This window comes from Octopus bimaculoides, chromosome 5, assembly GCF_046866305.1.
Source record: "Octopus bimaculoides isolate indiv1 chromosome 5, ASM4686630v1, whole genome shotgun sequence".
Classification (NCBI taxonomy): domain Eukaryota; kingdom Metazoa; phylum Mollusca; class Cephalopoda; order Octopoda; family Octopodidae; genus Octopus; species Octopus bimaculoides.
In genome coordinates, this window is record NC_142932.1 from 108294419 (window position 1) to 108307614 (window position 13196).

General features: G+C 35.0%; 1 protein-coding gene across 1 annotated transcript; it reads left to right on the plus strand.

Annotated features, from left to right (window-relative positions):
* Nucleotides 1-5174: 5174 nt before the first annotated feature.
* LOC106875807 (dolichyl-diphosphooligosaccharide--protein glycosyltransferase subunit 2) lies at nucleotides 5175-8464 on the plus strand. Its single transcript, XM_014924080.3, has one exon. It carries the CDS (start codon nucleotides 5325-5327, stop codon nucleotides 7200-7202), a length of 1878 nt encoding a protein of 625 aa, XP_014779566.1. The 5' UTR covers nucleotides 5175-5324; the 3' UTR covers nucleotides 7203-8464.
* The last annotated feature ends 4732 nt before the right edge of the window (nucleotides 8465-13196 follow it).

Here is a 13196-nt window from a genome sequence, read left to right on the forward strand (position 1 = left end):
GCTGAAGGGGACAAATATATACATTGAAGCCAGTCGTTGTTAATGTTCGTTATTTCGTAACATATTGAAATTATAAAAAAAACTGACTGGTGCACTTCGTGTGAAGAGTTTAAAAAAACTTTTATTTATTAGCAATCGAGGGAACATATTCGTTTTTGGTGCTTGGAAGAGACAATTTTTCGAAATGTAGATTAAAGCATCCTATTTATTTGCTCAGGCTTAGTTGCGCTAAAATAAATAAAAGCGTTCCGACTGTGGTAGTCGTATTTTTTTTATGTGTTCTAAATGTGACCCTTTTTTATTTCTTTAGCCAAATATCCCACATCGCTTTTGCGACCAATCCATCTTTTATTTTTCGGGTATAGTGGATGTTAATCTATCCTTTTTTAAGGACGTAAACATAAGGGCTATTTGGGTAGGGATGGGCATATTTGGAACGTAGGAATAATGTAGTTTAAAAAGACCACACGGTCATTTTTGGTACGCATTTTAAGAAGAATTGATTTAGAATACTTTAAAAAGATGGAGTGATCACATTTGGAACGCTTTCATTAAAAAAATGAACATTTAGAAAGAGACATAGTTTCGCACAGTCACACATTTTCATGCATCCACGTATATGTAGTCATGCATGCACAAGTGAAAAATCAGATTCCATTTTGCCATTTCGAAATTTTCTAATTTCAGACACTATAGTAGGAGATAACCAAATTGAAAAAAAAAAAAGTGGCATGGTTTCTACAACTGGATGCCCTTCTTAACACCAACGAATTTACAGAGTGTGCTAGGTGCTTTTTACGTGCCACTGGTACAGGTGCATTTCATCATCATCATCATTGTTTAACGTCCGCTTCCATGCTAGCATGGGTTGGATGATTTGACTGAGGAGTGGCAAGCCAAAAGGCTGCACCAAGCTCCAATCTGATCTGGCAGAGTTTCTACAGCTGGATGCCCTTCCTAACGCCAACCACATATTTATTTATTAACAGACTGGCTCAGAATCACCTATCAAAAGTTTTACAGGAATGAGAACAATTCTGGATCATTTTGATAGTTGGCTCAGAATGACAAGTCTATTGTAACTTCAAAATCAGACTAGTTGTTATTAGATGAGGATCAAGTCTCAGTGTCATTGACTAGTTCAGGTCACATGATAGAATTAGGAGCTGTTAGCTGCTACTGGATGAGATTGCTACTAATTATAATGGGATCAGTAGCTCTGACTCTGCCTATGTAATAAGCAACTTCAGTATTGTGGGCAGAAGAGCATTTAGAGTTTCAGTAAAGTTTATAGAAAGTATTAATAGTTAATAACTAAGTCTCATTGTAGCAGAAGGATGACAGCTCAGTTCTGAAAAAAACAAAGCAGTAGTCTGTTGGTATATGTGGAATATACAGCTAAGATTAATTAACCAGAAGAGAGCCTCAATTGTGACAGTGGAATGAAGTTTCTGCCTCTCCAAATTGTTTTTCTCATCACTCTGAAACTTCTAGTGATACAATTCAAAGAAAAACTGTTACTGCAAATAAATATAAACTCTACAAAAGGCATTCAGTACTCTTTTTTTTTTTTTTTTTTTCGTTTGTACATCTATCTATTTATCTATTTGTATTTTTATCATCATGAAGTGGAAAAAACTGGTAAGTTGAACAGATTTCAGTCGCCAAGCAAAGGAGTTATTATCCTTTATGCCTTTTGCATCTATTGAGATTGATAAAATAATCAATACACTAAATATTTGGATCAATATAATTGATTTGGATGAGCACAGCGACAGATTGCTTGATGCTGAGAGCAGAATAATTGCCATAGGTTATCTCCACAAAATGTTTGAAATATAAAGGAAAATTATAGAGTTTTGTCATTAGTGGAAGAAAAATACTCATGACTTTCGGCAGTATAAAATTTTCATCTGCACCAGAACAGATGAGAATCCCTTCAACTCGGCCTATCTTCGTGCCACCACCAAAAATCATGGAAGTGTGTGTCAGAGAGATGCTCTACACAGATAACTCAGTGCTTGTGGCTAGCAATATTGAGGAAAATATATAGCCACGCCTTTTAATATTCACATGATATTTTATTTATATCTATTTTTGAACTCATAGAAACCATGTTCTATGATACAAGGATGTGCTGACACCTAGGAAGTGAAGGCCCTGCAGCATGATGAATGATACTGATCGCTGAAGCTCATAACTCCAGTCATTGAAGAGAAACATTGAGGGTAGGTGGAGCTGTGGTGCCCAGAGGTTGCAATACAGGGATGTGCTGACACTTAGAAGGTGTCAGCACATTCAGCCATTGAGGAGAAATAACAGAATAGGAAAGAGCACATGAGAGGCGTCACTTCTCTGTTGTGTCAAGTAGCTTCACCTGCAGCAGTTGTCATTGCTGCTGCAGATAAAGAGCAGGCCTTGTAGCCCACATGCAAGCCTGCTAGAGATGATTGCTGAACAAGAACAGTCAAAGTTGACCTACAATGGATCGCTGAAGAAGATAAGCAGATAGAATTAGAATTGATACAGTTCATGTGACTATCAATATGGATCTACGGGTGCCATATTTCTATGAGACAGCTGCATGAAATATATTTGACAAATAACAAACTATTCTTAGATCTTTAATAGGGTTTCAGATTCTGACTTAAAGAACAATGAAATAGCATATAAGAGATGTTTTTAAGATTATGATGAAAGGAAAATACTGAAAGCAAAGTCAGGAATACTATGTTCATATTGTTTCTGACGAGTGTGCTCCATAGTTCTATATTCAATCACTTTCTCTTCACAAAGAATAATAGTTTTCATTGCTTATTCAGTCAAGAGAAAATTTTGATATGGAGTAAGAAAATTGCTTTGGGTTTACTTAGTTTTTCACTTGGCAATTCATAGATATGTGAACTATAAGCTACGGCAATCACAAAAGAAGCAGAATCTGCAGAATTTTACAAATTGATGTACGTTCAATGTGAGCCTTAAAGATAGGCTGGGGATAGTTCAGAAATAATCAGGAATCAGAAACACTTGTCAATATGCACAAAAGAGATATTTATGCTGGTATGGTTATGTGAGTGAATAAATTATGAATGATGTGTACAAAAACATTGTTACCAGATAATAATAGTTCAAAAGACTGAGGTAGACCTAGGTGTAAGAGTTTAGGTTTAGATGATAAAATTTGTGGGAAAATAATGTATTAAGGCTAAGTCTAATTTATAATCCTTTTTCTCAACTATTTTATTCTGTCAAAGATACTTTTTTTTTTCAGGCGAGAGTGTTTAGACGTGGTGAGAAATGGTTTCATATTACCCACTCAAGACATTAGAATTTGAAATACTGCTGCCAGCCAAACAATTTACTACACAGCAAATACTCTAGCTACTCACAACAGTAATTTATACTTGTTCTTTTTTGTTTGTTTTTTTTTAGCCCGGAATTTTTATTGTAATATAAGACGTATGTATATGATACATATATAATACAAAATCACATTAAAAATATATCCGGAAGAAAAAAAATTGGAAAAGAAGAAGAAAGAAAGAAAAACACATCAATTCAAGACTAAGTGTCTCAATTGGTTGCACACAAGGTTCAAAGGAACCTAATGAAGCATGCCAGCACTTGTTCTTACAGATAGAGCTAGAAGTAGTGCTCTAGCAAAAGTTGTCTTGATTATAGAGTCCCTTCTTTAACCAATTCAACACCTGACTTAGCTAAACTTAATCCAGAACCCATTTCTAAATAGAAAGGATCTGAAGTGTCAGTGCTTATCCCTAGGTTTTATGGTAGAAGCAGATAAAAACATCTCTGTCCTCATGTGTGCTCCTGCTCCGCTTAGTCCATTCTGTTCTCTCTTTGGATGGAATGCTAGTCCATTGCAGGTAGACTTTCAAAAGTAAGTTACTTATCTATTCCGCAACACTTACAGTTGAGAGAACCTTCTAAGTGAACTTGACTGTTGAAAGTTAGGACGTGGGTCACAGAAAAATGCTGCCTTAATCAAGTTATGAACTATTAACTTCTAGTGTGTCTTTTCTATGTAATCTATTTTCTATCTAAAAATGAAAAAAAATCGAATCTGTAAATTAAAAATTAATATTATCGGCAAAACTTCCTTTTGTACCCCCTCAAAAAACACCCCCTTTAAAAAAAATTTTTTTCTACACAAACCCCTGTTTTCACCTACGGAGAATACGAATCTGCCAAAAAATTGGCAAAAATCGGCATTTTAAAATTACTCCCACCTCTAAATTCTTCATTTTCAACTTTTTTCAGAATATGCAAAAAAATACAGAGATTATAATTCTGAAAAAATTACCAAAAATTTTTTGGGTTAAGGTTTTAGGGTTAGGGGTTTAGGGTTAGGGTTTTAAGGTTAGGATTAGGGCTGGGTTTTAGTGTTAGATTTACTGATAAAAATGAAAAAACGAAGAATTGTGGGGGAGGAGCAGTGGGGGCGGAAACATTTCAAAATTCAGATTTTTGGCAATTTTCAGGAATCTCCATATCCGAAAACGTGGGTTTTTGGCAAAAAAAAAAAAATAATAATAATAATTTGCGAGAAAATGGGTTGGGGACGGAGAAAGTCTTCTCATATTATCTATGAATGTATCATTTTTCGGGAATAAAGAACTCTGTTTATTAAAATAAAGAGTTTATATTAAAATTTCAAATTGCCTCGTGGCAACTTGTATACAAGAAAAGTGAGCTGAGGTAAAGAATACGCACAACACCAGTTTTCGGCCTAACCCTAAACACCGGGCGTGCGTATACTTCCCCTTCGCCGAAAGATGTATATACAATTTGTAACTTGCAGGAAAATATATAGTCATGCCTTTTAATATTCACGCGATATTTTATTTATATCTATTTTTGAACTCAAAGAAACCAAAATAAAATAGAAAAGATTCAACATAATTAAATAAAAATGAAAACGGACAGTTAAACTTCGAACTTTACTGAACCGGAAATAAGAGAATACCTATTATTCCATAAACTGTTCCGCAGTTATTGATGAAAAATATTTTATTTTATTATTCACTTATCATTAAGATTAATGGAGTAATTTTAGAAATTAAAAGTATTTTTTATTTATATGAAATTCGCTATTATTCGCGTGTCAAAACAGAACTGATAGGGGGAAAATATTTTCCTCATTCTCTTCAGCTAACGAACGGTAGAGTGCCACGTTCAAGGCAACACAGATTGCAACTACAGAGAGAAAGGCTGTTGTCGCTCTTTCGGGTATAGTGAAAACAATTCTTTATCATATCTTTTCTGTCTCTATTATCTATGTTACCGACTCTCTGAAATATTTAACAATGCGGACACTTTGCATTTTTGCTTTGTTTACGGCTTGTTTAGCCTTAACACCGTCGTCGTATCTTACGACTCTTGATCTCGCTCGTTTCAAATCTGTATTTGAAGCAGCTTTAACTAGCAAAGATGTTCAAAATACTCACTATTCTCTGGCCGGTTACTTTTTACTAGGAGAAACCCCGACAAATCCTGAAGAAATCTGCAACAGTCTTAAAGCTGATACGTCTAGCATTGCTTCCATGTACCACGTCTCCTCCGCTGCGAAACTCCTAAAAACCTGTAAGGTTAAGATTGACGTCGGCAAAACTCTTCTTACTAATGCAATTAAACCAGAATCTCCTGTTCTGGATATATTCCATGCTTTTTATGCCTTGAAAAATTCTGGAATTCCATTTGATGAAAGTGCTGTACTTGCAGCACTAACTGAATCTTTGAAAAAGGACGATTCACCGGCAAGCCATGGCTACGCCTTCATAATGGCCACTGAACTTAGCGCGGATGTTTCTAAATTTTACGATAGCATCGAAGATATAATTGCACAGGCTGATGAAGTTGATGAAAAATACTTACAGTTCGAAGGAGGACTGTATGTAACGTCTTTGGTTGTTGATGGTGCATATAAATTAGCTGAGAAAATGAATAAAGCTCCTGCTATTTCAGAAGATAAAGTTATAAAGTTAACCAACTACTTCTTAAGTCGCAAGCATGTACACCAACTAAAAAGCGCTTGCCATTTATTGTGTGTTATAAAAACTCTAACTGTGAATTCATTCCATGTACCCATCGCTATCACCCGTGCCAGTTCAGTAGCTGTGAGCCCGATATCTCCCCAGGTTCAAGTTCGTGTTACCAATTTGATGGGTGCTGCTATTGGAAAACTGAGTGTAACAGCTGAATCAGCTCGTCATATTTCGGATGATGCTGTTGTCTTGAGCAAAAAACCATTCTCTCCTACAAGTGATAAAGCTTTGTATGAATTGAATTTCCTACAAAACAAACCAACGCGTGGTTTTTACAAAATCATAGTTAGCGCCGCACCAACTAAACCAGACAAACGTTTCATCGGCATAACTGGAGCTGAGGTTCAAGTGAAAGTGACCACTCATGTAAGTTTGGAAAACATTGAAATTGGAGTTGCAGACAAAGATCAAACAACTGCGACAAGAACAACAAAACTTCAATATCCTAACAAGGCTGCCAATCCTCTCGTAGCAGATTATCACCAAAAGATTCTTATGAAATTTCAACTGAAGGATAAAAGTAATGGTCAACTAATGACTGCCCATCAAGCTTTTGTTAGACTTACCAATCTCAAGACCAAACAAGAAATAATCTTTGTGACCGAAGCAGATAATTCCATGACCAATAAATTTGACTTAGATGTTGGTAGTGGCGCTAAAGACTTTGGCTCTCTATCTGGACGTTATTCCATGGAACTTATTATTGGAGATGCTGTGATTGAAAATCCATTTTCTTGGTACTTAGCAGACACAGTTTTAACTTTCCCCGAAACAACAGTTCCAAGTAAAGCACCAGTAAATCAATATTCTCCCAAACCAACCATTCACCATGAATTTAAACGGCCTGAGAAACGACCACCTAAATTAGTTTCTTTTATCTTCACTGCTCTTGTTGTTCTTCCTATGTTTATCCTCTTTATTCTTTGGGGTAAAATTGGAGTGAATATCTCCAACTTCCCTATGTCTGTAAGTGCTATTGGCTTTCATGTATGCTTGGCCGGTATCTTTGGTTGTTATTCTCTTTATTGGAAATCCCTTAATATGTTCCAAACCTTGAAATATGTTGGATTGCTCTCTATCCCCACATTCTTGTTTGGAAATAGATTACTTAGCAATATAGCTGCCCAGCGGAAAAAATAACTAATGGAACTTTTTTTTTTAAAAAGAAACCATTACATCATTTTTCATTCCAATTTAATAATAAATATAAAATAGTAAAAAAAATTAAAAACAAAAAATAGTTTTCTTTCATCATTGTTTAAAAATATTGGATGTAGTCTTGTTTGTAATATAATTGTCTCACTTAAAGATAAATTCAAAAATTGAAATTTTAATAAGATTATAGTTTTCCAAACTATTAACTTCATATTTAATGTGTATATTTACAACACACACACACACACACACTATCAGTTTGATTTTCAGTTGTCAGGTTTTTTATTTATGGTTGTATACATGATCTCAGATCAGATTTGAATTAGGAATATCTTATGTTGAATGGAGTTCAAAGCCATGGAAAAGGATAATCTTATTAACAACTTACCTCAGATATTTAGTCATTGTTTTAAGCTTTTGTTATATTTTCTTAAAAATGCAAGAAATGTTAGTCTAAGAATTTGTACATTATAAAAAAAAAAAATATCTAAAAAACAAATTAACTCTGTTCTAATCAAAATAACATGCAAATTTTACAAGAGTCTATTTTTGAACTTTTCTCTCATTTTAAAGTGTACTTTAGTCTTTATTTGTATTTAGTACTAAACCTGATAAAAGGGCAACTGGAAAATAAAAATTCTCTGTCCTATACAGCTAGAATAGATGTAAAATATGTATTTTTTTAATGTTTATGTATTTGTTTTGCAAGATTCTTGATGTGAAATCATGTGTTGAAACGGATAGTGTTATATTTTGGGTTGGTCATATTTTGCCAGTTAAACACCTGCATTATGTTTGGTCTTTACTTCAGCTTTATTATTATTTTAGTTTCTTTGTCAAAGCTCTTTCATCACACTTCCTGTGACCTCTTCAGTGATTCTTTATCCCACGTGTCTCCTTGTTCTGCTTATTCCATTTTGTCTAAATGGAATAAGCAAGACACAAGTAGACACGTTGGATACAGAGTCACTGAAGAGGTAAACGGATGTGACAAGAGCTTTGATTAATAATAATAATAAAGCTGAAGTGAAGACCAAATTTATAGTACATGTGTGTTTAATTGGCAAAATATGACCATCCCCTAGTATAACAATATATGTATTTTGTATGAAACAAGATATGATATTTTTTATGTAGGGTGTTTATTTTCCTCTTTTCATTGATCCAGTAACTAGATTTATGTAAACTATATAATTTCTGTTATGTAATTTCTTAATCTTTTGATTTATAAAAAACTTTACATATTATTTTCTCTTGTTATGACATATTTGGTGCAGTTTTCATTACTCGAATCATTTGATTGATAGGCAATTACAGTAAACATACATTTAGAAATTCTTCTATTTTAGGAGGCTTAATCCATTCCTTCAGAAAGCTCTTCTTTAACTTTGAAGAAGTTTAGTGGTGAAATGGATAAGATGATGAACTTTGAGAGTTGTGTGTGTGCATTTTCCAGCGACAATTTTGTTTTGATCCATCTTATAGACTACACACTATTACATTAAAAATTCAGTTACAGATATTCATGAATTTAACTGAGATTTTCTTTTTTTTAATCAATCTTTGCTGTTATGAAAGGAAAAAAATTGAATTTAATTCTTCAAAATATCAGTAATTTGTCTTTCGTAGAACTGTTGAGTGGTGTTGGATAGTGGTGAGCTGGGTCTGATCTGGTTTCTGTTTGCACTTGTACCTATTTCAATTCAGATTGATAATATTGATGAATATAAACACCACACAGTATAATTTTTTTCCTCTATAATCAACATCATCATCTAACATCTCTTTCTATGCTGGCATGGATATATATGTGTGTGTGTGTGTGTGTCATCACTCTTTTAACATCCACTTTTCCATATTTGCATGGATCAGATGGAATTGTTAAAGAAAGTTTTTATGGTCACATGCCCTTTCTGCTGCCAACCATCACCTGTTTCCAGGCAGGCTATTATGTTCATGGAAGATTGAAAATGAACACCGCCACTCATTTACAACTATTGTGTGATGGCATAAGGAAAAACACACACATATATATATATATATGCATGACTGGCTTCTTTCAGTTTCCATCTACGAAATCCGCTCACAGGTGCCAAGCAGTGGGACTGAATCGAAAACCACATGGCTCAAATAAACTTTTAATCACACACCCATGCCTGCATATATATATATATATATATTAAAATATATAATTAAAATATATATATTTTTTGTTCTGTGTGTATCAAAAATATCGCTATCAATCTGGAGTAATAATTTGTAGTTTTGAAATCAGTAGTTCTTTGACTGCTATTTCTGAATTCTCAGTATGTTGGAGAAGCAGGTTACTGTCAATCCCTATATATTTATGATTATATATATATATATATATATATATATATAAAAATTCAAAATAAGCAACACGGATTTCAAAGATGATTGCAGTACGCACGTTTCATGCTACCCCATTTATTTAAGTAATGCGAGCATTACATTAAATGCAATATGAAGAGCAATCTTCAGCTGCACGAAAATGCAGAAAATAACAGTAGAATAGACATATTATAATTGTGGCAACATTTCAAAACCAAGTGGGAGAAAGAATACATAAAAATCCAAGTGGGAGGAGGAATACATGAATCCATCTTGACGAGTCTATCAGGCTAGTAATTGATTCTAGATAAAAGTTCTGTCTCTGATTTTTTTGTCTCTTATCTAGTGGTGATAGCATAAGGGACAATTACTTCTAAGGGAAGGGAAGGTGTGAGCAGTATGTAAGGACAGGCTATAAATGTATTAGATTATAAAGGTTTCCCTGGTCAGAGTTGTACCAGGTCATTTTACTACTATCAAAATGTTGAGGAATTAAAACCCTGGGTATATGGATCAAATAGGTTTTTTTTCTTTTAGTCTGAATAGAGTATCAGTATAGTTATACAGATAACAATATTAGTTTAACCAATATTTTCACAATAAGAGGTATGTTAATAAAAAATAAAATAATGATGGTAATAATCAATATATATCTAATAGTGAAATTGAGGAATTGATAAATGATATTAGTGTAAATAATTGTAGTAATAATAATAATAATAATAGAGATATTAGAAATAATATAGGTGGGGTTGATAACCCCATCATGTGCAACTGTAGAAAAAAGTCCCATTGTCCTTTATTTGGATTTTGTTGCACCCGTAACGTAGTGTACAGATGCATCATTAGTACAATAACCGAGAATTATATTTATATAGGATGTAGTATTAACATGAAACAGAGAATATATAACCATAGATCTTCGTTTAGACTTAGACATAAGGCAAATAGTACGACATTGGCAAGTAAAATTTGGGAGTTAAAAGATAATAGTATTAATTTTAGCCTTAAATGGGAAATTATAAGAAAAGCTCAACCATATAGAAATAATAGATATGGATGTGAATTGTGTTCTATGGAAATATATGAAATTTTTAAACTTAGAAATAATCCTAATCTAATCAATAATAGATTAGACCTTACGGTATCGTGTGTACACTGCTCTACTCGCACTTTTAAATTTTTTAAAAAATAGGTCTTTATAAAGTAGCTAAAGTTATCAAATTATAGTACTTTACTTCTACCATGGTCATCTAGGACTATCAATAAACACATAATTTTAAATTGATAATTGAACCTTTATAACATATATTCCTGATCTCTCATCTTAACATTTAACCTACTTAAATCAATCGTCAGGTTCCTGAATTGAATATCCTTGTTATTTCCTAACATCTTTTCTTTTTTCAGTCCCTTAAACCTTAGTAAACACATTATTATAAACTAATATTAATCCGATAATAATTTTTATTCACATTATAAAAATAAAGCTCACCTATGTGTCTCCTAAATAGTATCTTTATTTTATTTTCAACTATAATTTTTTTAAGATAATTCAAAATAGTTTTCATGAACCCAATATACCTAATATCCTTAAACTTTACACCCTACCTCTAGCCCCTGAATTCAATACTGACATTATTTCTTGATTTTTGTATAAAATAATTACATCTCTTTTTATTTATTTTATTAACATACCTCTTATTGTGAAAATATTGGTTAAACTAATATTGTTATCTGTATAACTATACTGATACTCTATTCAGACTAAAAGAAAAAAAACCTATCTGACCCATATACCTAGGGTTTTAATTCCTCAACATTTTGATAGTAGTAAAATGACCTGGTACGACTCTGACCAGGGAAACCTTTATAATCTAATACATTTATAGCCTGTCCTTACATACTGCTCACACCTTCCCTTCCCTTAGAAGATAAGAGACAAAATCAGAGACAGTTAGAACTTTTGTCTAGAATCAATTACTAGCCTGATAGACTCGGCTATGTCAAGATGGATTCATGTATTCCTCCTCCCACTTGGATTTTTATGTATTCTTTCTCTCACTTGGTTTTGAAATGTTGCCACAATTATAATATGTCTATTCTACTGTTATTTTCTGCATTTTCGTGCAGCTGAAGATTGCTCTTCATATTGCATTTAATGTAATGCTCGCATTCATCATCATCATCATCATCATCATCGTTTAACGTCCGCTTTCCATGCTAGCATGGGTTGGACGATTTGACTGAGGACTGGTGAAACCGGATGGCAACACCAGGCTCCAGTCTGATTTAGCAGAGTTTCTACAGCTGGATGCCCTTCCTAACGCCAACCACTCAGAGAGTGTAGTGGGTGCTTTTACGTGTCACCCGCACGAAAACGGCCACGCTCGAAATGGTGTCTTTTATGTGCCACCCGCACAAGCCAGTCCAGGGGCACTGGCAACGATCTCGCTCGAAAATCCTACAGGAGCCAGTCAGGCGGTACTGGCAACGGCCACGCTCAAAATGGTGCATCTCATGTGCCACCCGCACAAGAACCAGTCCAGGGGCACTGGCAACGATCTTACTTGGCTTGCCGGGTCTTCTCACGCACAGCCCATTTCCAAAGGTCTCGGTCCGTAGTCATCGCCTCGGTGAGGCCCAATGTACGAAGGTCTTGCCTCACCACCTCAGCCCAGGTCTTCCTGGGCCTACCTCTTCCACGGGTTCCCTCAACTGTTAGGGTGTGGCACTTTTTCACGCAGCTATCCTCCTCCATTCTCACCACATGTCCATACCAGCGCAATCGTCTCTCTTGCACGCCACAACTGATGCTTCTAATGTTCAGCTTTTCTCTCAAGATACTTACACTCTGACGGGTATTCACATTGACATTACACATCCAACGGAGCATACTGGCTTCATTCCTTGCGAGCTTACGTATGTCCTCAGCAGTTACAGCCCATGTTTCACTGCCATGTAGCATGGTTGTTCGTACGCATGCGTCATACAGTCTGCCTTTTACTCTGAGTGAGAGTCCCTTTGTCGCCAGCAGGGGTAAGAGCTCTCTAAACTTTGCCCAGGCTATTCTTATTCTAGCAGCTACACTTTCAGCGCACCCACCCCCACTACTAACTTGGTCGCCCAGATAGCGGAAGCTATCGACTACCTCTAGTTTTTCACCCTGGAATGAGATAGAAGTTGTTTCCTGTTTGTTTGCAGTCTTTATTGCACCTGAACATCTGCCACAAACAAAAACTAACTTGCTAGTTAACCTGCCTTTGATGTTGCTGCACCTCTTATGTGTCCATAGCTTGCACCGGGTACATCTTATAGAGTTACTACCTACTCCTTTTCTACATACTGAGCAGGGCCATCTACCTGAAGGGGTTTGTGTTTTATCTACCTTCCTACTTATTAGGATTTTGGTTTTAGCTAGGTTGACTCTAAGGCCCTTCAATTCTAGACCTTGCTTCCACACCTGAAACTTCTCCTCTAGTTCTGATAGTGACTCCGCAATTAGGGCAAGGTCATCAGCATAGAGGAGCTCCCAGGGGCAACCTGTCTTGAACTCCTCTGTGATTGCCTGGAGGACTATGGTAAATAATAGGGGGCTGAGGACGGAACCTTGGTGGACCCCTACCT